Source organism: Aspergillus oryzae, chromosome 7 (genome assembly GCF_000184455.2).
Source record: "Aspergillus oryzae RIB40 DNA, chromosome 7".
In the NCBI taxonomy this organism is placed as follows: Eukaryota; Fungi; Ascomycota; class Eurotiomycetes; order Eurotiales; family Aspergillaceae; genus Aspergillus; species Aspergillus oryzae.
The window spans coordinates 1,003,040-1,026,786 of record NC_036441.1 but is presented as its reverse complement, the minus strand read 5'-3'; the positions used below and the strand labels follow the sequence as shown (position 1 = coordinate 1,026,786).

The 23,747-nt window shown below is 46.7% G+C and overlaps 6 protein-coding genes across 6 annotated transcripts; 4 read left to right on the top strand and 2 right to left on the bottom strand.

Moving 5' to 3' along the window:
* Positions 1-319: 319 nt before the first annotated feature.
* AO090011000401 (uncharacterized protein) lies at positions 320-1,052 on the top strand (the record flags this gene model as incomplete). The annotated part of the gene is made up of 3 exons (XM_023232931.1): positions 320-332; positions 429-563; positions 589-1,052. 3 exons carry the CDS (start codon positions 320-322, stop codon positions 1,050-1,052), a joined length of 612 nt encoding a protein of 203 aa, XP_023093488.1.
* A 1,325-nt stretch (positions 1,053-2,377) lies between these two features.
* On the top strand, positions 2,378-3,093 carry AO090011000400 (uncharacterized protein; the record flags this gene model as incomplete). The annotated part of the gene is made up of 2 exons (XM_001825987.1): positions 2,378-2,904; positions 2,961-3,093. The coding sequence occupies 2 exons, from the start codon at positions 2,378-2,380 to the stop codon at positions 3,091-3,093; spliced, it is 660 nt and encodes a 219-aa protein (XP_001826039.1).
* A 2,102-nt stretch (positions 3,094-5,195) lies between these two features.
* AO090011000398 (uncharacterized protein) lies at positions 5,196-7,771 on the top strand (the record flags this gene model as incomplete). Its single annotated transcript, XM_023232930.1, has 3 exons — positions 5,196-7,055; positions 7,112-7,352; positions 7,656-7,771. The coding sequence occupies 3 exons, from the start codon at positions 5,196-5,198 to the stop codon at positions 7,769-7,771; spliced, it is 2,217 nt and encodes a 738-aa protein (XP_023093487.1).
* A 1,599-nt stretch (positions 7,772-9,370) lies between these two features.
* AO090011000397 (uncharacterized protein) lies at positions 9,371-10,532 on the bottom strand (the record flags this gene model as incomplete). The annotated part of the gene is made up of 2 exons (XM_023232929.1): positions 9,371-9,433; positions 9,522-10,532. 2 exons carry the CDS (start codon positions 10,530-10,532, stop codon positions 9,371-9,373), a joined length of 1,074 nt encoding a protein of 357 aa, XP_023093486.1.
* Positions 10,533-10,636: 104 nt separating this feature from the next.
* AO090011000396 (uncharacterized protein) lies at positions 10,637-11,752 on the bottom strand (the record flags this gene model as incomplete). The annotated part of the gene is made up of 2 exons (XM_023232928.1): positions 10,637-10,684; positions 10,814-11,752. 2 exons carry the CDS (start codon positions 11,750-11,752, stop codon positions 10,637-10,639), a joined length of 987 nt encoding a protein of 328 aa, XP_023093485.1.
* Positions 11,753-19,368: 7,616 nt separating this feature from the next.
* AO090011000392 (uncharacterized protein) lies at positions 19,369-23,336 on the top strand (the record flags this gene model as incomplete). The annotated part of the gene is made up of 4 exons (XM_023232927.1): positions 19,369-19,643; positions 19,732-19,842; positions 19,904-20,908; positions 20,957-23,336. The coding sequence occupies 4 exons, from the start codon at positions 19,369-19,371 to the stop codon at positions 23,334-23,336; spliced, it is 3,771 nt and encodes a 1,256-aa protein (XP_023093484.1).
* Positions 23,337-23,747: the final 411 nt, after the last annotated feature.

Sequence of the window (23,747 nt, the reverse complement as noted above, 5' to 3'; positions counted from 1 at the left end):
TTGATCCATTACAACTGGACCAGAATCATTTGAACACGAAACGGATGATGGATTTGATGGCTATCGGACAGAAAGACGGGCAGATACCACTATATATACATACGGTGAAACGAGTCCTTCGTGAACTACGGATCTTACAACAGGAGTCAGGGACACTATTCAATTATCAAGAGTTCAAGGATAGAATCCTGCGTTGTGGGCTGACTCGGGATCAGCTGGTACCTTTGAAGCAGAGACTCGATACTCTAGAGAGTTTTATGCCTCAAGAGCAAGTACAAATGTCCAGGTCAAAGGAAAGAAAGGTGACAAAGAGCTCAATATGGGATCCAGTGGTAAGTCGGGCATTCATTTCGCCCTCGGTATCTGCTAAAGCATCTAGCCTGGCCGCTTAACTATTGTTGATATGTCATGTCCATGTATATCCCCAGAAACGGCCTGCTCGCTTTTCAATATTTGCCTGGGGATCTTCCTCGAACAAGACCCAACCATTGGTCGGGTGGTTGCACTTGACGAAGCACATAAGGTATGCAACTCTGCCAGGCTTAGGGATGTTTCTAATAAGCGTAAAGTATATGAACTCCTCTGCAGAGGCCCAGATTTTCACAGAAACACTACTATCAGCAGTTCGTCTTCAACGACACCTTGGAACACGAGTTATCATCTCTACCCAAGAGCCGACAATCTCGACCGATTTGTTGAATCTATGCTCTGTTACAATTGTTCATCGATTTACCTCCCCCGAATGGCTCCGAACGTTGCAAAAGCATCTTGCCGCAGCTGCATGCAACCTTTTCTCTTCAAAGAGTGGCTTTGGCAATAATGGCAGCGAGGTGGAAGAACCGGGGGATGAGAAGGAGTCTCCCTCGGCGTTTGACATTATTGTCCGTCTTCGCGTTGGCGAAGCATTGTTATTTGCGCCGAGCGCTATTGTCAAGGTTGGAACACTGGAGGATGGCCGGGTGGAGTTTCACCGACTTGGTTCCGACTTCTTGCCTATAAAAGTGCGGGAACGATTGACCTCTGATGGTGGAAAGAGTGTCCTTTCGGTTTGATCACCAGACTTTCTGTGTCTTGATTTGTGTAGCTCCATGTAGCTTTCAACTTTACAGTGAAGGAAAATTGACCATTTCAGTTACATGTTGGTGGCGTTCGAAGCAAGGTTGCTACGCATCCGAAAGATTTCTATCCACCCAAGTAGAAGGGTGCTCCGAGGGGATTATTTTGATCATGTCAAGCCTTGCTCACTTATCCGTGTTGCACTTTTTCACTCAGTGCAGTGATATGAATGCCAAACTTGAACGCGATTTGCTAGTAGTCCCATACCAAGCTATAGTCAGACTCAATTTGTAAGTGGCCTACATCAATAATTGAAAAGAAAGCTTCCACAAATCTGCTCTATTGAAGCATGATTCCTTTCGCACTATATCCAAGGTCTATCACTGCATGGCGTGAATTCGTTGCCTTACATTGGAGGAATAGCTTGCATCAGCATCAGTACACGACGCGTGTCATCTTTAACCCAATCCAAGAGCATACATCTCCCAACTCCAATGGCAACCTGACTATATCTACATATTGGATCATGAGTCTAACCTGCAGGTGCTATTTTCCATCGAGGAGAAGAAACTTGTGGTACAAGCTAGGGAGGTAAGATGTTGCTGCAAAGCGACCACAATTGCAGGCCTCCGATATGTAGCCTATGGAAAAACTCCAAAACCCAAGTTTCTCGACTCATAACATTCCTATTCCTTGCAAGGCTGCCTCCAGATAGAATGAGGATGTCATATGTCTGCTCCTGTAACCCCTCGCCTGAGATCGTAGGCAGCCAACAATACAGCACGGGCTGGGTGTCATATTTGATGAGCAAGGAGAAGGGATAGTATACAAATGGGTGGTGCAATAGAAAATTGAGGCAAATAGTATCCAACACTAGGTGGAGGTCATAGAACGAAGGCATCCCTATAATACCTGGATATAAGGTAGACTCGATATGATGACAGAAAAAGTATTCCGAAACACTGTGCCAGCAAAAGTGTGCCTATCTAGCTGCTTCAACAATGGGCCGTCTCTCCCCGTCTTTGCTGATATGCTAGGTGATCACAAAGCGACTCCATGTTATATTTGCAACGCAAGGGGATGGAAAGTTCTGACCGCCAATGTCCTTGCATATGGGCCTCACGCGATCCTGGAGAACTTTCGACGCAAAGCTTTGCCTTGCATAAATGAATGTCGTCGTAGCAGGTCGGAAAAAATGGATTTACCAGAGATGTAATTTGCATACTCTCAAGGTAGGCCATGGCTTAAAAAGGGGTACAATCCCTCGTGATCGTGATCGGAAGCAAACGTGATATCCAATAGTCATTTATCTATATTCAAAATGACGCCCAAAGATAAGTCAAAGGACAAATCCTTTTGGTCCTCCATCAAGGCCCTGCAGGCAGCAGCGGAAGACGTGATATATCATTCCAAATCTTTTAAAACCCACGAAGAACTACAACATAAAAACACAGAGCTTGAGAACCAACTCAAGGCCGCACATTCGACAGTAGAGGATCACAAACGGCAATTGGAGGAAGAGCGTCAGAAGCAACAAACATTATTGACTGAAAAGGCACATCTGAGTGACTTCCTGGAAGAGCGCGTCAAAGGCTGGATGGAGAAAGAGAAGGAGCTTCTGGCCCAGTTACAGAAAACGAGGGAGGATGCAGAAACGAGTCGCGACGCCCAGTTACACGACCTATCAAGAAAGGTCCGGAATCAAGACGAGCAGCTTCGCCGGGTCCGTACCGAACTAGGAGAAAAGGATACGACAATCGTCGGTCTACAAGGGCGCCTTGCACAGAGTCAACAAGAAGTTGAAGAATTGAAACGGGCGACTCAACTGGAGGACTTTGGTCCTGATCTGTAAGTGCCCGCTTCATATATCCTGCCGAGATTATTTATAGGCTCATATAGGCTAGGATACAGAACATCAAAGAGCTCGAGGTGGCCTTGCGCGACATGGTTCAGAAATATTTCTACAAGGATTTTCCGACTGATATCAGCCAGGTATATTCTCCATCACTTACGTTGTGCTTTGATACCGATCTCTAACAAATTCAATAAATAAGGTAATCCCTACCATTCAGCAAGTCCAGTGGAAAGCACGTACACCACCGAATCCTTTTTCGATGTTTCCTACGCCTGCTATTGGACAATCTAAAAAGCTCCGTGCTTCCTGCGTGCAATCCCTAATTTCTAGCCGTCTCTCCCGCGATATATTCCAGTCATTGTGTCTTGAAGCACCAGCTAGCCGGATGCCAATGAGCTGTGTCCTTGACCAGTGCAATCAAATTACATCTCAGGAGAAAGCATTACTACGTGCACTTCTAGTAAAGGTGTTTGAATCAGATGAACAGAGGCAGGTGGGCGAAAACATTGAGAGCGTTGTCTTCGAGGTTGTCGACATAGTTGAGCCCTTACTAGAGCGGGGCCGTACTGGGTTCGAGGACGAACTCCGTCATTTTCTCCAAAATGCAGCCGATTTGTGGGGCAAGGTGCAACGGAGCTCTAAATGGGTGACAACAATTTCTGATGGACACCTCTGTGCTGAAGCCGGAAGGTCTAATACAGGCAAGGGTGCGGACCTTCGTGGACACCCTGTTTTGGTCCTGTTTCCCCATTTTATCACTCCTGGGGAGGCATCGCCGCTCCACAAGGGATCTATGCTACAGGCAGACAGCGAGTCTATAAGACAAACCCCAAGCAAATGGCTCGACGTCGAACGTACCATGCCCAACGAAGAAAGCGCAGTTATCCTCCGAGAAGTACCCAGGTACAACCATAACCTCTCCAGATCCCCGAGAAACGAGAAATCATTCACGCAGCATCTGAATACGCGCAAGAGACATGAATCTCAAACCAGACAGAGTCGGGTATCCAGGGGAGGTTAATGCAAGATCCGTCCGACATTGCCTTTGGAAGAGGGGCAGTATATTCGTTTTCGGTCAACTTTGCTGGATATCTCCTTTGAAACACGATGTTCACGACTCATATTTATTCTTGGAATCCAGTCATAAATCTATTCTTCTACTCCGTAAATCTCTAATAAAGCCCCATCAGATCAGGTCCTCACGGAAGACTAGGATCCCCCAGGGTGGTACAGTGTTCACTCCAGGCCAGTCAGATTAGTCGAAATCTTACCACATAGACTGAGCGGGGCATATAATAAGGGCCATTTGCCCTTCCACATACGTTACTATCACCTTCTCATATGAATTTTGGAACGGTTTAGTTTTCAATACAACTATATAACTATAGTAGAGAATCGTATGGATGTTACCGTCTCCAATTCTGACAACTTCTAACCCAGAAATAGTAATAACAACTGTAATCACTAATATAATAGATATTTAGGTAGTAACAAGCTTCTCTTCGAGATCTATATTCGCGTCACTGTCGGGCTTTAAACTGCCATTATATGAGTAGTACATTAATTAAAAATCATATAGTCTTCAGCCAGTAGGCTGTCATCATCATGCATGAGAACTTACAGTCGCCTGTGATCAAGATAGGCTGTGTGTTATGGGCAAGCGAGCCTAGCGCCACCATTCCAATATGAGCAGGTACTGTTGTATTTTGCTCACGAAGTCCATCCAAGCAATGATTGTGATCACGAGCCTTCTTTGATTGGTGCTTAAGTCATTGCAGTCTGAGACACTATTCCATTTCAGGAAGTATAACCTTGAAGGTGTGGTAACTGCCTCATTGGGACCAATGCATCCGAGCTGAAGGGTAGAACCACACATTCTTTGCCTCGTAGAGCCACGCATAAAGCTTTTTGGAGCCCCTTACGGATTGCAATGATCCTTGATTCAAAACCAGAAAGAATGGAGTTGCCAGATGAAGTGTTGTCGTAGGTTACATGGCACGCCTGGCGGCCACAGTCCAATGAACCCTATTGCTTTCTACTTACTACCGAAGTAGGCTGGGATGAATGGGGTATAACAGAGATAGTTCTATTTCTCACACTACATTCTTATTCTTGCCTAGAACCTATCCTGTGGAATTCGCCCTTGCAGGAGAAACCAAGTCGGATGCTAGAATTCCCACTGTTGAATTATCTATAAATCAGGTCTTGCTCGCCGCTGTTCCCCAGAGGCAACCAATATCATCTCTAGAAATCATAAGTGGTAACCTCGCACTGGCTAGTCAAAATGGTCCTTAAAAAATTCTTTACAAACTCCCTTGAAGAGCTTTGCACGAAGGAGCAACTAGAATTGCTCGACTCCATTGACACGCTGCGCTTGCAGGGCATCAGCCATTATATTTCGCTTCCCCAAATCATCGTTTGTGGAGATCAATCTTCTGGGAAGAGCTCGGTCCTGGAAGCGATCTCGGGCGTATCATTCCCTGTACGAAGTAACCTCTGTACACGATTTCCTACAGAGCTCGTCCTGCGCAAGAGCCCACAGATCGGGGTGAGCGTGTCCATTGTGCCACATCATTCACGAACGGAGGCAGAACAGCAGTCTTTAAGCCAATTCCACGAGCAGCTCGAAGGCTTCGACGGCTTGCCACGTCTTATCGACAATGCAAAAGCGATCATGGGTATCTCTACGCACGGAAAGGCGTTTTCCAATGATCTACTTCGGGTAGAGGTGTCAGGCCCTGACCGGCCGCATTTGACCATTGTCGATCTACCCGGTCTTATCCATTCGGAAACCAAGCAGCAGTCAGCTGCGGATGTTAAACTCGTGCAGGATGTTGTACAATCCTATATGCGGGAGCCGCGTTCAATTATTCTAGCTGTGGTCTCTGCAAAGAACGATTTTGCCAATCAAATTGTTCTTACACTAGCCCGGGAGGCAGATAGGACCGGATCTCGGACGCTGGGTGTCATCACCAAACCCGATACGCTGACCCCAGGATCGGAGACTGAGGCGATGTTTGTCTCACTGGCGAAAAATCAACAGGTCTCCTTCCGGCACGGTTGGCATGTACTGAAAAACCAGGATTCAGAGAAGAGCAATGGTACGTTAACAGAACGGGATGCGGAGGAAGAACATTTTTTTGCCAAGGGTGTCTGGCGAGATCTTCCGTTATCTGATGTGGCTATAAAGCCGTTTCGGGAGCGCCTCAGCAAGGTACTGCTTGGGCAGATTGCGACTGAACTTCCCAGCCTGATAGAAGAAATTCAAGTCCAAGTTGGCGACTGTCAACGAAGGCTAGAGAGGCTTGGAAGCCCTCGAACAACGATAGCGGAGCAGAAGTACTATCTTTTGCATATCAGCCAGAGTTTCCAGAACCTTGTGAGAACTGCTACCGATGGCACCTACAATGACCCATTCTTCAATAGTGGCCAGTCAACGAGTGGCTATAGCAGACGGATACGTGCCACAATACAAAATCTGAATCAAGAATTCACTGAAAGGATCACTTCGGGCGGTCATTATCGTCAAATAACAGATGGAGATGAGAGCGAGGCGGTATCGAGACAACAGGTTTTAGTGACGCGAGAAGAATATATCCAGCATATCCAAAATGTCCTCAAACACACACGAGGCAAAGAGCTCCCCGGCACGTTCAATCCATTGATAATAGGGGAGCTATTCAGGGAGCAATCCAGTCAATGGGAGGCTATCGCGCGAGGTCACGTAACGACAGCCTGGAATATTGCGAAAGACTTCGTTCGAGCTGTTGTACTGCATATAGGTGATATTACTACGGCAAAGGGGCTGCTCCGGGAGATTGTAGACCCGAGGTTTGACCAGCTGCTCAGAGATCTACAACAACGAACCAGTGAACTTCTGCAGCCCCATCAGCAGGGCCATCCAATTACATACAATCACTATTTTACCGAGAATCTTCAAAAGGCCCGGCGCGAAGCCTGGGGAGATGGTCTCTCAACGATCATTTGCAACTTCTTCGGTGTCTCATCCTTGGAAGCGACCTCTCTGGATGGCCCATCATACAATCTCCGTCATCTTCATGATTCAATCCTTCAGTCCACAGAGTCTAGCATGAGTCGCTTTGCTGCCACAGAGGCGCTTGAGTGTATGCTTGCGTACTACAAGGTATGACAGTCCTATCTGTTAGGAGTTGGCTTCCTCGTCTTATTAAGTTCTATCAGGTCGCTCTAAAACGGTTTATCGACGGTGTGGCGATCGAGGTCATCGAGACCAATCTCATCAAGCCACTCGCGGATATATTTGCGCCGTTACTTGTCTTCGATATGGCAGATGACCTGGCGACACGTATTGCGGGAGAGTCAATAGAGAACAAATCTCTCCGAGATCAACTCTCCCGCAAACTGCATATCCTGCGGAAGGGATCTGAGACTTGTAGAATGTTTATCGGTATACGAGGGCTCGGTAAGAGTCTCGCCCACCCTGAGAGGCAATACCGTCAACTAATGAAGTGATCTAACATAGACATCGTTGAAGACGATCGACCAGAGGAGCTGGACAACCTGGAAAAGGTTGATACCCCACAAGCCAGCATTGATGATCTCTACGAAAACGAAGACCCTACATTTATTGACATGTCAGTGAACAATACCTATTTAAGTCCCACCATCCCCGATATTCTTTCTCCAGTTTCACAGCAGGCTCCCCCTCTTGTGGATGAGCCAACACCTGCAGAGATAGTCACTGAATCAGGCTATGACTATATAGGGGATCAGCCAATAGGAGCCCCCTCAATCGAGCAGAGGGATTTGAAGAGATCGAAAAAGTCCAAAAAGGGGAAGACCAAAAAGAAATCGAGTCGGTCTGACGACTGGGAGCTTTGAAAACTTCATTTTCACCAGTAAAACAACTTTTTACATGACCTGCATTCCTCTTGATTTGATCTCTCATCAATCTAAGTCGCATTATTTCATTTCCGAACGAGGCAGTGGTGAATAGGGAAAAGGGCGCGGCTTGGTTATTGACGCAATGGGCACCTTACAAAAGCAAGTCATGGAAATAAGAGGGACACCTACTGTCATTAGATAGTGCAGCTACCGGTATCTCCTTGATTGTTGTAGCCCTCGTACAGACTGTTTGCTGCGGGTCTTTATCATTATAGCTGATAATTTCAAACTGGAGATTATGAAGACATTGGCCACAAAAAAAGCTAGAATTCGTTGTTTGGAGATTTGCACAATACTGCTGTTTTATACACACCGATACATGGCTTGGGCAGGTAATTTGTATCACTGTGGTGGGAATACTACCCTATCAGAATTTTGAGTCTATACACCGAGAACCTAGAGAACTATCAGGCAGAGGGTCCAGCTCTATGTGTTCTCTTGTCCAGCTTCGACAGCGTGAACTGCCACGAATGCAATGTACTATGAGACACTACAGTACGTAGATGTCTATGGCTTGATGTTAAATTACTTTACATTCGGCTACCTTTGACTGAATAGTGCAAGTAGACATGAATTGCAACAGGGGAGATTAATGCAAGATCCGTCCGACATTGCGTTTTGGAAGAGGGGCAATAGACTCGCTTTTGGCCAAACGTCGCTCGCAGTGAGGCGCATCGAGACCTACGATCAATCTACAAGACCCTACGCATCTTGTACCTTGTAACCTGTACTGGTTCATAGAGATTCGCTATAGATCTAGAAGATGGGATTTAGGTTGCCTGACTCAGCTCGCCATTTCTCTTAAACTCTCTCAAGAGAACAAATATAAATCCTTAGCTCTCCCAAGTCTACACACTTAAGTTCTCTCACGATTAAAGAGACCGGCAGGCTAACACCGAACCCGACCCGATAACCGCTCTAATAGAGATTCATCATTCCTACATCTAAGCGCCTCTTATATAGAGCTTTCTATATCACTAATCCCCACTTTTAAATTCATTTTTTGTTGTTAATAGACGCACAGATACATTACAGGTAGTGGTACTCCCGCATATCGCCTAGCGAGGGGTTAGAGTATGAATCATCATCATGGACTGTAAAACAGGTTGATATAATGCTTGCCACACAGAAAGGCAGTTATTAGCGTGTCATCGGTCTCCATGTTTTCCTTCCACGCGACGGCCTTCGGTACTCGGGACCGGAAGAAAAGACTTAAGTGAGTACGGAGACCAGCGAAACCAGTTCCACCACCTACGTACTCTTCCTCTTTCTAAATGATGCTTCCAAGACACAAACCCCAAGATTAAGTTGCACGCTAAATGACCCCCTAAAACATGCTACACAAGCTGGGTGATATCAGGTTGGCATTAAAGGGGCCATTCGATCCACTACTTATGGCATACAGTTCAGTGAAATGGCGATCAACGATCCTACATGACTTTATGGCGTAGTATTTTAGCATGGATATGGGGAAGAATCTGAGGTGGACAAGTTGCAATACATATGTAGACCTCAAATAGTCCACCAAGCTTACTTTTAGCTATGGGAACTGGATGAGAGTAGCTGCATTACGAAGAGACCCTTTTTTATGTAACCTAGCTATGAGGAACACAAAGGGCGTAATCCCTGACGATTGGAGAGCCATGATATGGGCATTAACCTTATTAGCAGAATTAAAAGATTATACTATGGCAATCCTTCCAAAGATTTCAGAACCGCCTCTTTCCAGAACCTCTCCTAGCATGACACCAGGAATGTACGACTCCCCAATTAAAATCCATCCATCTTTTGTGCCAGATTGAAGGTGGCTAATTCTCAGGTTTAGGTCTGATATTTGCCTCTCAAGGGTGGGCCGCTTGAGTTGCCGTGACAAGCTATATTTCCTTTCAACGGAGCATTCTCTCAACAAATCCTCCCTCATCTCCATTGTTTGCAGTTGGTGCCTCAATTCCTCATCAACGTGTCTAAACACGTAAGGAACACTGGCATCTCTGACCAGCATCACCCGATCCCCTTTTCTCAACCAACTAGGCCCCATTCCAATAAGCCCGTCTTGCGTTATAAACAAGCTCCGCCTTTTAAGATCGAGAGAAAAGGCAGTAACGTATTGCTGTGCCTCGGGAGAGATCAATAGCTTCCTTTTCCAAACAAAGCTTTTCTCATCAACAGCAGACTGTAAGGTCTCCAGGAGGTCCCATAGATTGGACGTGACCTCGTTGGATGGCGTTGCTGCTGTTGCTGCCGCCACACCTTCATCTGCTGTCCTAGACCATGGAAGATCATCAAACTTTTCGTTCAGCTGCCAGTAAGCGGATATAAGGCTATCCAGTTTCTTCTGCCGTTCATTACTAGCTTCCTCTGGCCACTTCGCTCCTGAGGACTCAACCCCATGCGCCAAAACATAGTCCTCGCGGGTCATCCTTAAATACGTCACCCAGTGGCGCACCTCACTCTCGATAAACTCACAAAGCCAGACACGCGCATGCTGCTCATTTACAGATGATAGGGATATTCCTTCATGGTTTTGGCCCTTAGTGACGTTTAGTTTTGTGCTTTGGGGAAAAGAGAAGAACAGCGAAGAAGCAAGGGATATTGCGACCGCGTCGAAACTCGTCCCACCACTTGGGAGGTGAGCGCGGGGCATCCCGCCAACAGTTTCAAGGAACCTAATTAGGATGTCGATGTACTCATCTGTCATAAGAGTATTATCTAAAAGTATATTCTCGACGGTGTCAAGGGGTGCAGCCTCAAGGAATAACGTCCTGCCGTCGCGAGAGATCTTAGGTGATGGGCCCGGCTGTCCTAATATACCAGCTGCAAAGGTTGTACCAGCATGATCCGATGCTTCTGCTGTAGATGCCAAGTTGCTATGTTCAAGAGACTATAGAGATCCAGATTAGTATGCGCCGTTATCTGTGTTGACAGGGGGGTAGGGTAAAGTAAAAGTGGACGAGTTGAGCAAATGTGCGATGAACTTACACCCCTGGAACCCAAAGCTGGGACCCAAGATGGGAGAATAGGATGAGCGCGAGGCCAGAACCAATTGCGTACGTCAGCGTCAAAGTCATCCCACGGCCTACGAGCCGCAATAGAAAGCAGATCGAGGGTGTGCTGCTCTTTCTGGGAAAGCAGGCACGCTGCAACATTGATAAGTACCTCGACTTCGCTGGCCGCATAGTCAGCCCTGAGAAAATCCCATAGACCCCCAGGTATAAGTGATGATGATGTTGGGCCTTTAAATGTGGCAGTGGGATGTTCCGCAGTGAATCGATTGTCTTTCTGAGAGTGTATACCCGCCCTAGGAGGGAGTATCGGCGCCTGAGTTTCAACGCATGGATAATCTCCCAGCTGAAGGCGCTGATAGTCTATCTTCAATGACTCAGGGCAAATCAGAGATAGGCCGCCAAACACAAAATCTCTGGGATCTTTAGCATAGCGCCTTCGACATGCCCGAAGCCATTCGCGGAGGGTCAACCTGCGGCCCTGACCAATGGCTTGGCGAGCTAACAAGAAGTTGGGGATGTCATTAGTGTGGGCAAGGGCTTCTCTCAATTCAGCCTTCATTGGCAGCTCGGGTGTCATTGCGGCACCAGGGTCATGAGATACCCATATACAAGCGGTCAGTAAGGCACCCAAGCTAACTTCATTGTTACCATAGAGGAAGTTGACTTTTCTTGCTAAAAGGTATTCTTGGAGTACCCAGATCCGCTTGAACCATTGCCGACAGGAAAGATCTACCGCAGTCGTGGCCGCCGCTTGCAACTCCCCACCAGGCCCCTTGAACTTGGGCAGCGGCGGTAGTTCATTTTGCGTCTTCTTCGCGAGTGTTTCTAAGCTGGGAAGACCTCGAGCTAACTTTGACGAGCAGTCACCGAGCCAGACAAGAACAAGCTCGGCAGATTGGTATATTCGACCCATCTTCTGAATCTGAAGAGACTTTTCCTCCGTATCACTGATAAACTATTTAGTCTCATGCTCCATTTGCCTTTCTCTGGCCAATTTAGACAACAAATATGAGATGTCAGGTACCTTTGGTTTATGCATAATGCGTCAATCCAATACCAACTCTTTGATTGTATCTGTCTGAGTGATAGCAAGGCGTCATATAAATTCAATGATACATTAATTCTGCGGCCATTGCACAGGATGGTCTTGGGGTTGCGCTCCTCTGTTTCAACCTCTGGAATGTGCATATCAAATAAATTCCCTTGATAGATCGATCTCATGGTTTCAAACGCCATGAGGGCGCCACCACGCAAGGGTGAGTGCTGTTTCCTCCAGGTATAAGAGAGAGCCGTGTATTCTGGGTTTTCGTCAAGGCTAACGACTCGTATGGAGCAGGAAATCCCGTCACTTGGCCTTCCAGACTGGATACTGAGTAGACGGATGTCCGAAGGTCCTTGTAGGGGGAGGTATTGGAAGCTAACTCCGTGGTACCGCTTTTCAAGGATAACCGAGCTGGTATTAGAACTTCACATTGATCCTCTCGAAAGTTGATAGCTAGTTCACATACTGTATGTAATTCTGTCAAGTTTCTTTGGAAGCGACCGGCGATATTGGAGACTCGATCCATTTCCACAGTGCAGTCGACTTTGTATGAGGTCTACAATCAATGAAATGAACAGGAATGATATTGTATGTATATGTATATAGGTATGCACAACGATATGACCTCTCAGCCTTCATGAATACCCCGCCTCCCGCATCCTCTTTCAGCCTCGCACAGCCTCCTGCACCCGTAGCGGTCCTCGCGGCTGAGAATAGGTCAGTGCTTCTCAAATTCATGTTCGACAATGAATTAAAGAGCAAGAAATAAAGAAAAATCGAGAAAATGATATCGATCAATGCGACGGTTTTCAACACCACCTGTTCCACAGCCCTTTTGGTGATTGATTATTACTTAGGCGTGTGCAAATTTACCTTCAGTTCTTGGCACATTTTTTTCAACTTTTCGCGCAACATCTATAAAAATAGCTATTTTTAAATGCTTATAACTCAACCAATCCTTATTATATCACTTCGATATAGATCTATATCGAAGATAATAGCATAAGGAGTCTATATTATACAGGAAAAGTAAAAATTGACAAATCTAAAAATTAACGATATCAACACGCTATGTATACTTATTCGATCCATGTTTTTAATCCCTGTTCTGTTTACTTTGAATGTAAATTTCCCTCTACTTTTGCTAGTAATACAGAATTGGTTGATTTATAAGCGGTTGAAAGTAGATACTTTTGAAGATGGTGTGGGAAAAGTTCCAAAAAATGTGCCGAGATTCGAGAACTGAAGGTAAATTTGCACACGCGGCACGCCAACTGTATCTACTATCGAGACCTCGCCCAAGCCCACTCAAACCCATGGGTGGGTTTGGCACGTTTTTCATGGGAGTCAGGATTTAGTGGTGGACATTCGGCTACCTTTGACTGAATATCACAACTAGAAATAAACTGCAACCTCGACGAACCAAAGACTGATCAATTACACTCTCGCTCGTGACTGGTGACATGTAAGAAATGGACAGAAATTGAGCTGAGCTGAGATGACTTGAATGGGAGGCGATCGATGTGATCGAATTCATTTTCTAGTAGCTTTGTCCCATAATTAAATAACAAGGGAAATAAGAATAAGGATAAAAATAAAAATAAAAACAAGAACGAGTTTTTCCCGTGGTCGGGGGCAGGTAAGCCCAACCAAGCTGACGAAGCCGTGCGTGCTGTATCCATGTCAACATAGTCGGCCTCCCGCATAAATGGAACTGTCGTATATGGGCCTCCCGCATAATGGGCCTCCCGCATAAATGAGCCTCCCGCATAAATGAGCCTCCCGCATAAATGAGCCTCCCGCATAAATGGGCCTTCCGCATAATGGGCCTCCCGCATCATGGGCCTCCCGCATCATGGGCCTCCCGCATAAATGGGCCTCCGACATGAGTTATTTGCAACCGCATATTTACAAAGCTCTGCTTAGTGGCCCCTAAATTTAACGTAATGCATGTATGATCGCCCGGCAAAGAACTTATACGGTTATACCATTTTCTTAGATCTCGTGTCTAGTGTACTGTATGGCAATTAACACCCAGCCACGCGATATACCAAGAATAAAAAAAGATTCATATATACAACAACAACAACAACAGTCAAAGCAGGAGATGATGAGTTGGCTATCTGGTCCCGTGGGGCTAGCCGGTAAGTCGCGTAAGTATCATGACATCAATGGGACCAAAGATAACCATTGTAACCAATGTCGAAACGAGGCATTCGGATGGATGTCGATATTGGTTCAAAATCACGGTGAGACTTGGCGAATTGCATGATGGATGTATAACGGAAAGGGAACGCTGCTCGGTATACCCGAGGGGTGCAGTGGATGTATATTTACCTCGACCAGTTTCCACGAAGATATCCAAGCATATCTGTGATCAAAACGCTTAGTCTTGTTAGGTTAGCATTTATTCAGTTGATCTCGCAAGATGGACATCAATACCAGCATTGACCAAGTCGCACACATTCTGGGTTACCAGAATGAGCCACAGATCCACCTTATTGACGCTCTTATAGCGCCTAGGGCCGACAGGGAATGGTTGGGGGATTTGGGGATTGATTTGATTCGTCTATGTCTTTCGTTCCATGCTTACCAGACGCGCATTCCACCAGGTGAGGACATCGAGCTCGTGGATGTTCGACTAATCTGACATTGAGAAGGCGATATTGCCGCAGGAAAGGAAAAACTGTGTACTTACGCTCATCTTGTTTCAGTCGCCCAACGCACGGCTATTGACAGGATGATTCCATACAACTCGCCGCCCGGCGAAGAACGTCACATTACAGTCGGAAGGACCATGGCAGCGATTATTGCAGCCGCACATCTCGACTGCGGGGGAAGTTATCGTCGTACGTGGCAGATATTGGAGTATATAGGGTAAGGCGTTATTATGGATGCTGATTAAACCAGGGACTGACCAAAGACTATGATAGGTTCTTTACTCAAGAGGATAACGGGGTGGATCCAACACGGCTACAGGCTAGCATAAATACGGATACGCATCTGCCCATATTACTCTCTGGGGAACCTGACAGACGTGCCGAGACGACAGATTTACTACCAGACACGGCACAGGTGAGCAAACCCAAACGATCGATGGATATCTCGTTCGGGAAGAGTGGGGAGAATCAACCAAAGCCAATGCGAGGTCGACACCAGCTGCATAATCCAATTGTATCCTTCCTGAAGGAAGAAACCATGAAATGTCAAGCGAGATCTATTCGAACCCCGCGAGAATGGTACTTTAGCGCAGAAATTGAGATAGCCATCCAGGAGGCCGGTCTGAAACAGTACGATGATGTTTTGAAACGGCTAATATTAGCTTCTGGCAGCTCACTGTCAGTTCTGGTCTTAAAAGAGGCGATGCAAACCTGGCGATCGAGGACCGACCAGCTTCATCTGCAGATCTCTACGCATTCCTCGAAGGCAGACACATATACTAATATCTGCCGCATCGACCAGACAATCACGGGCTTGAATTTATTTCGAAGATACCACATCTCATACTTATTCAAAACCTGTGGTGGATGTGAGATTCCATCATTATCAGGGTTTGTTGCAACCCCAGCTTATAACGCATCGGCCATCAAACGAGCTGGTAATCCCCTTAAAATTGCAGAGTCAGAGCTGACGACAGCGATGATGAAGCAAGTGCTCCCTGGTCTCGAACCGGGATCTCCAGAATATAAAAAGGGATACAATCATGTTCGCAACCTTCGACTACTCGCACGGAGATTTCACATCCTACAGGAGCGGTTCGGTAATGGCATACTCGCATTAATCCCTTATCCGCAACATTTCCACCATCCAGGACTGGAATTAACTGACAATATGTATGTACTATATGGGATAGCCGAAGGTCTAACTAACGAGCTACTAGGCTCTCCAAGGTACCCGAGTCCGTCTTTCGCGACATCGTTTCCATCCTCGACCATTCTCAGGGACGCTATCTGCGGGCATTGGGCGAGGCAGCTGGGAAGGTTATAAAGATGATGCTTTACGAACCTCAAGAGTTCTGCCCCCCGCTCCAGCTCGAGATGAGAGACAATAGCTACATATTGCAACAACCGAAAGACCTCCAGACCATCCTTCCTCTTCTGAATTGAGGGTCGGTCATTGACTGTAATCACCTTGAAAATAGCGGTCACCTTCTTGCTCATTACACTTTGCAATGTGTTGGATGCCACAATCGCGACCGTTTACGGTTGAGCGACAGGGGCATCAAATTATTCCCTGGTCAAGTATCGGCTAATTACGACTTTTTGACGCTAACGACCCTACATTCCATGGACTGTAATATGCCTGGTTCAATGTCATGCATCTCAAAAGGGCAGTATAACATTGTCCGAATCATTGTCAAGCCCCAATGAACATCACCCTTACAAGCCTCCTTATTACCACCGTCACACCGACCCAGCCGTCACCATGAGATTCTGACCTTGGTCATCCTGGCTTATGGCACTTCATGCCATCTAACGGTACCCGGCATTTAGGCGAATTTTTGGGCTTTGAGCATCTGTTTGGAACGGTCATTGGCTAGCAATATTGAATATACCCTTGAAATGTACCCCGAGTCTTCAAGAGATCTCACCTGTAGAATGACGTATAAAATCACCCCTGGTAAAGTAAGACCCAAAGAGTTAAAGCCGAGGCACAGCACCAGTTGGAGTGGTAACATTTACGTATCTAAAATCATAATACCAGAGACAAACTAGGGCTCGGACTTTTCGATAGAAAAGTCTACCATGGTCACGAGTAGGTCTCACAGCAAAGTATGTATTTTTCCGCGTCATGTTGACAAAACTTAATCATTTTCACCAAACAGCCTCGCGGGGAGGTTATCTTTCCGATTTGTGACAATAGCTGCCGGGATAAGTAGAAACGGGACCCCAAACATAAGGGTCGGAGACTTTTTGATTACCTCTCTAACAAATTTACGCTTATCTTCTTGTTCATAGGTAACGTGCAGCAGAGGTGAAATTCGGTCACTCTTGGTAATTATGCGTTGGCTATGTCCTGTAGGTGGTGGGCCATCTGCTCGGTTGACGGATATGTGATGTGTCTGCTGCATGCACCTTTTAGTGGGATGTTACTCTGTCGTATTATGGTATCGTGTGCTGGGTCAGTTGAAAGTTGGGAGGTAGGTGGTGGTGACGTGGCGAGGGGTTATCGTCCACTATGATTTTAATGTTAGCCCTAATAGCCCCGGAACCATTGTCGCCCAACACTGACACAGAATTGGCGCCAGCGATCTGGTGAGTATTTCTACTCCTGTTCCCTACCGTACACCAAGGCACAGAGGTAGCAGTCAGTTTCGCTTCCGGGCGTTTTAACCATGAAGTAATCTTGTCCTGTTTGTTCCCCTCCGCACATGATTTTAGCCATGGAGTCACTTCTCCCTGGCTATAACGAGTACCTGACTTGGTACCCGGACTTGACTATACCCACCACCGAAATATCAGACGACCCCGTGGCAGCTGGAGACCCCTTTGCGTTTCCAGATCTTGAGGTGCAATCAACTATGATCAGTACAACGCTAGCGCAATTCCCATACCTTTATCCCGACCCGAATCTAATCCAAATAGAGAACTCCCATCAAGGCATTACGTCCCCGGAAGACGCACATCAGTCTCCTTAGAGTACTGAGTGCTTGCCTGACATGGGGGGCTCTTTGGGAGCCGCTGGGTCAACGAGAGCTGGTGAGGTAGAGGCGTCTTTCCTTTCGCTGCCAAATTGTGATCTGGGCTCGGAAGAAACTAGAAGCCTTCCCTACGATCGTTCCAGTGCCACATCAGAAAGGGTCTATCGTTGCGATCGTCCGAAATCCCAATCTAGGCGTGGCTTCAAGCAGAAGGCGCACCTCATGTAAGTTCCTTCTGCCATCTGCATCTTTAGTGCCTTTTCTGACGATATCAGAAACCATATGAGGACCCACAAACCTGTTCTATGTCCCCGCCCTGGATGTACCGTCCAAGCTGCAACAACAAAAGCTATTCATCGGCACGTAACGGTAATGCACAAACTGTGGGCCAAGAATCAATGGAAGATAGAGGGTTCGTTCTACTGTGAGATCTGTTTCACATGCTTCACGCGGAAGGACAACTTACGGAAACATTACAAAAGGAAGCACGAAGACACGGCCGGTACCGGCACGGGAAAGTAGAGAGCCTAGATCATTCAATGCAGCCTCATTGCTATTTCATACATAGAATCCCTTTCCCTTGATATTTGACTTGCCGAGGCCTCCCAGAAGTGAGGTACACACTTAGGCTCTCGTAAGACAGTAGTTCCAAGAGTTGCACGAGGTACAATAAAAGCAAGTACATTATTCTAGGATTTAGAAAGTTCTGTTTATCTTTCTCCAGATACTGAAACCTCGGGGCTATCCTATTAACAGTCAGCCTTCTCAACGTATCTAGCGTTAATTAGACTTACAATAGAAGACGTTGCATATTTGGCCAGTTGCTTTGGTGATGTCCTGTACAAACCACGCTTGAACGGAATGGCATACAATTAGTAAGTCGGTTACAAAAGGTCGAATAACGGCAGCTGCAGGTCAATGTCCTCGAGACTATGGAGTAGGCTCTGTTTGATCCTATGATATCATAACGAAAGAGGCCTATTGCCAGTGCTTAGGGTCCGTATTGTCGTCATTGAAGAACAGCTGGTGAAAGTCCACCCACTCTAGACCTTGTGGTTAAAGGTCGAAATGCTCTTCTATCTCCCCCTCTCCTTCCTTCTTCTTTCCGTTCTTCCGCCCGTACAATATAGCAAAAGCACTTATCATTGGATGACAAAAGAAAGGGGAGGGTTAGGTCCGACAGTGATTTGTTGGTTTTCGCTGAACCGATGCAAGGCTGAGCATTGCAGGAGGGCGCCATGCTAGATACGTGTTCAAAACGAGGCGGCCACTATCAGTCAGCTCTAGTAAATTAGATGTTGGGCAGAAAATGCATCGTCGTCTCCAATCTGCAATGTTGGACATTTTGTATAATGTAGCTCTCGACATATATAGCTCCCTAGGATATTCTTCCTATCATATACAAATATATAGCACAGTGCTCCAGTGAGCGTCGTTAAAATCGTATCTCGAGAGCACCGAAACAGTCTGCCACACATTCCCACATGGCATCCACCATGCATAACACCCAAGGCTCTGTCCCAGGCGACGCAGTTGATACGCACTTTCAAATCAGGGACTATCAAGTGGAAATGGTGAATAAGAGTTTGGAAGGAAATTTGATTGTAGTGGTAAGTGGAGCCATTTCCCCTCTATTCTCTACGTCCAAAGCTGGATGCAATGTTAAATAACACCCCTTTAAGATGCCCACGGGAACGGGGAAAACACAGATGTAAGGGACGTATCCATTTTTCGGTTGGGGCTGAAGTACTCAAGACTTAAACAAGTGCCATACACCGGATCCTCGCAGAGATAGACCGAGGGGACCCAGACAAGGCAAGATGTCCTTACCTACTATATAGACAGTATGATTAACCTCCCGCAGCTTATCTGGTTTCTGTGTCCAACGGTCGCTTTGTGCAACCAGCATGTTCGTACCATCACTGCCCATGTTCCTCCTATGTGGTGTAGATCATTTACCAGTAACGATAACGTCGATCATTGGGGTACTGTGGAAACGTGGAACATTGCCCTGGCCAGCGTGAAGGTTGCAATCTCGACCTACCAGGTTCTTTATGATGCCCTGGTCCATAGGTTTGTAACTATGGACCGGTTGTCCTTGATTATCTTCGATGAAGGCAAGTTCTGAGGAGAGATGGATGGCACTCCCTATGTGATGTTAGCTGACAGACTAACCAGCTCACCACTGCACTGATGACCATCCCGCCAGTAAGATAATGCGAGAATACTATCACACTGAACCACAGAGCCATGACAAACAAACACCATACATCCTGGGCCTCACAGCGTCTCCAATTTTGTCTAATATTTCCACCTTAGAGTATGTATACATCTGGCATTGGGAACAGATTCGAGATTAGGACCTGACAGGTAAACGAAAGGGAAATTGAGAGAAGACTACACAGCCCGTGCAAGACGCCACGCCAGTTTTATGCGCAGCTGTTACGCTTTACAAACCAACCATTAATTGTGCCCCTAGTGCCGTTGCGTGGCTCAATGACGAGTCCAAGTCCGTCATTGATACTCGAAAGAATACGTGGACTTTTACAATCATCCTATGAACGAGGTTCATATTCGAGAAATGCAAAAAGACAACTTACTCGCTTTAGCAACCAAGCGGAAATAATAGGGAGGGAGCTAGGACCTTGGGCCGCCACGAAGTACATTCAGACTTCAATTACTCAATTCAAAGAACACATGCGAATGAATGCTGAGAAAACACACACTCCGAGCCCTGAACGAGAATATGCTATGGAGATGCTTTGCAAGCTAGGTAATATAGAAGATTATGACGAGCTAGTTCACTCTGATAATATCTCACCCATGAGTCAACGCTTACTTGATACTCTTATCGAGGAACATAGGAAAGGATTCCGGGCTCTGATATTTGTCTCATTGCGAGCAACTGTACTTGCATTGAAATGGCTGATAGAAAATCACCCAGAAACACGCCGACGATTTCGTTGTGGGACATTTGTGGGTATGTCCCGGATTCACCAAAGCAAAACCAGGCTCGGAGATGTTCATGATATCCGAAGCCAAATGGAAACACTTCAAAAGTTCCGGGACGGGGTCCTAGACCTTATTATTACTACCGACGCACTGGAGGAAGGAATGGATATACCGGCATGCAACACAGTCCTGAACTTCAACTGTATCTTAAATTTAAAATCATTCATTCAGCGTCGGGGGCGCGCACGGAGAGAACAGTCCAAATTCTTCATTTTCCTTCAGGATGAAGAGGATCTAAAAAATGTGAGCCTACTCCAGTTTCGGGAGAGTGAGCTGGTTAGAAAACTTCAAGATGAGGGAAGGACAGTGCTCCCAGACAGCTTGAACCATGATGAACGGCTCAGAGACTCATTAGCTTTCAGTTCTTCCACAGGGTGTGTACATGTCCCTCAAAACTGTGAACTCCTAAACTGACCAAACAGAGCTCAAATGACTATGGGAAATGCCATTAGCCACCTGTATAGGTTCTGCGGGGAATTACCGGCTCAGCCATTTGTGAGCAATAGTCCTGCATTTAGCTACGAGACGGACGAGTGCGGCCAGGTACAGGCAATCGTCAGGCTGCCCAGCAATCTTGACCCATCTCTCCAGACGTTCAAGAGTCTCAGGAAATGGGCGAAGAAAAAGTGGGCAAAGGAAGATGCAGCCCTGCAAGCATACAAGGCCTTGTTTCACGCCAGGCTTATCAATGATCACTTTCTACCCTTGCGACTGTCAGACATCATTGGAAAGGATCTCTCACCAAAATCGCACTATATCATATCTGAGCAGCTAGATCCTTGGCATGATGTGTCTTTGCTCTGGTCTCGCGGAGGGGAGCTCTTTAGCCATGAGCTTCGCATTGCTAGACCACAGCGAGAAGACATTGAACTTTTCATGATTCTCCCAGTCCCATTGAGAATCGAAACTCGTATTCCATTGTTCCTAGGTTCTGGGACGGAGTATAAGGCAGTTGTGAGCTCGGCCAGACCAGTTTCCACGGACATTTCGATATGTCAACAGGTGACGCATTTAATTCTACAGTCCATACATCAATGCCACGGCACCCAATTAAACATGGACTATGTTAACATCATTGTCCCAGAAAGGGATCCCGCTGCGATGTCTAAATTCTTAGAGGCTCATTCCGGAAGGACAAGCCTGGCTGCCTGCTTGCAGCAGCGCCCAACTGTGCCCGGTTCGCTCGGCCTCTTGCGCCATGTCACAAAGACCTCTCGCCCACTGCGTATCGAAGTCATAGATGGACACGAGTGCCAGGACCCTCATAGAGACGGGGTTAACCTACGAATTAGAGGCAAGATACATCCATTGACCCGACGTCGCAACTTTCTCTACGATCCAAAGATAGTGACGGTCACACCGACAGAGAACCAGCACTCCACAAGTTTGGTCCGGCAGGGATTGAGCGAGTTGGCAGCTGATGATTATTTGGTCGATCGGCTTCCATCTATCTATGCCGAAGCTGCCCTGTTAGCTCCGAGCATAATTCACCGAATTGGAGTATATCTGATCGCAGAAAAATTGAGGAAACAGATCTTTTCAAACCCCCAAGCAGCTCGTTTCGAACGAATGGACTTGCTATGCATTGCTCTCAGCCCAACCGATGATATGCATCGCCACGAGTTTCGCTCTATGGCGTTTATCGGGGACGCGATAGTAAAGTTTCTCATAACGAGACAGCTATTTCTGCATCACACTCTGTGGCACGAGGGCCTTTTAACTAGCGTGAAGGATTCCATCGTGTCAGATACGGGGCTTGCAGCCGCGTTGTGTCATTCTGGGTTTGGATCCTATCTTATAACTACACGGTTCAACGGGAAACGGTGGCGGCCGTCTTTCGTATCAACAACACTGTCAAAAAGTGGTCCCACCAGGCGGAGATATGTTGGCGCTGCTACTGTTGCTGATATGGTCAAGGCGTTGGCCGGCGCTGCCTTCCTAGACAACGGACTGGATCAGGCTTTCATATGTGCAGCAGCAATGATCCCCAAGATCAAGTCCTGGACTACAATATCTCTCTACGATGGCACTTATTCTAAGTCTCGGCCATCCAAGTCACTGGGTGCCTCAACCATAATAGATCTGGAAGCCCTGCTTGGATACACATTTTCTGATAAAAGTCTGGCGATAGAATCAATGACACACCCATCCTGTGTCGGACTCTACGGGACAGCATCTTATCGACGTCTATCCTTTCTTGGGGCCGGCATCATCGAATTGGTAGTTGTCAGGTACTTACATAGGCAGAAGAGCTTTACCAGCTCCAAAAGGCTGCAATCTCTGAAATCCGCTGTGACCAACAATATGTTCCTTGCATTCCTGTGTCTCACGTTCCATTGGGAGAAGCAACACGATATTATTGAGGTCGATAGTATGGGCGTCCCAAGCGTCATTCAGACCCGTGGCCGAGTAGCGCTTTATCATTTTCTACGCTCACAGAGCGACTCTCTCTCAGACAAGGTATCCAGTCTGGTGGAAGATCTCACCAGTCAGCTCCACGTCATCAAGAGGGATCTATGGGAAAACGGAATATATCCCTGGGCACGACTAAGTGTCTTTCGGGGTCTCAAAGTATTCTCTGACATTGTCCAGAGTGTTTTCGGTGCGATATACATCGATTCTTTGGCTAGCTTACAGCAGTCGGAAGCTCTGGCCGAAAGACTGGGAATCCTGCCACTTCTTGAGCATTTTATATCTCACGATGTGGTGACAGATCATCCCAAACAGCCGGCTCCTACACAAGCACAGAATCTCTGGCAGGATTCACCAGGCGAGGGTACAGCGCATGTCAATCAAATATAGTGTAGTTGTGGACAGCCTAGCGACAGTTGCTGTGGAAGACCAAGCAAACGCAGTGTACTTGCCCAACTGGCGGCTGTAATCGTTCACCTACTGCGCAATGCTCGCTCCAAATCGAAACACTCCCTACCACAGCAAGCAGCCACATCTTTAATCAATTACTAGACTTTGGGTACAATGAATGAAATTACACATGGGTTCTTCTTAATCTCCTACCTTGTACTACAGTTTCAAAGTCTGGTGATTGGTATTTCTCAAGATCAAGTGTAATCAGATCCATTGACTTATGCCATTGTATCGGCTTGATGATGGAACATGATATATCAACATATCTTGCCATGCTAATGTGGAATTCCAACCACCTAAAACCTCCTACGAGTCTAGCCAGGCTACAGCTATTTGTGATCTGGACTT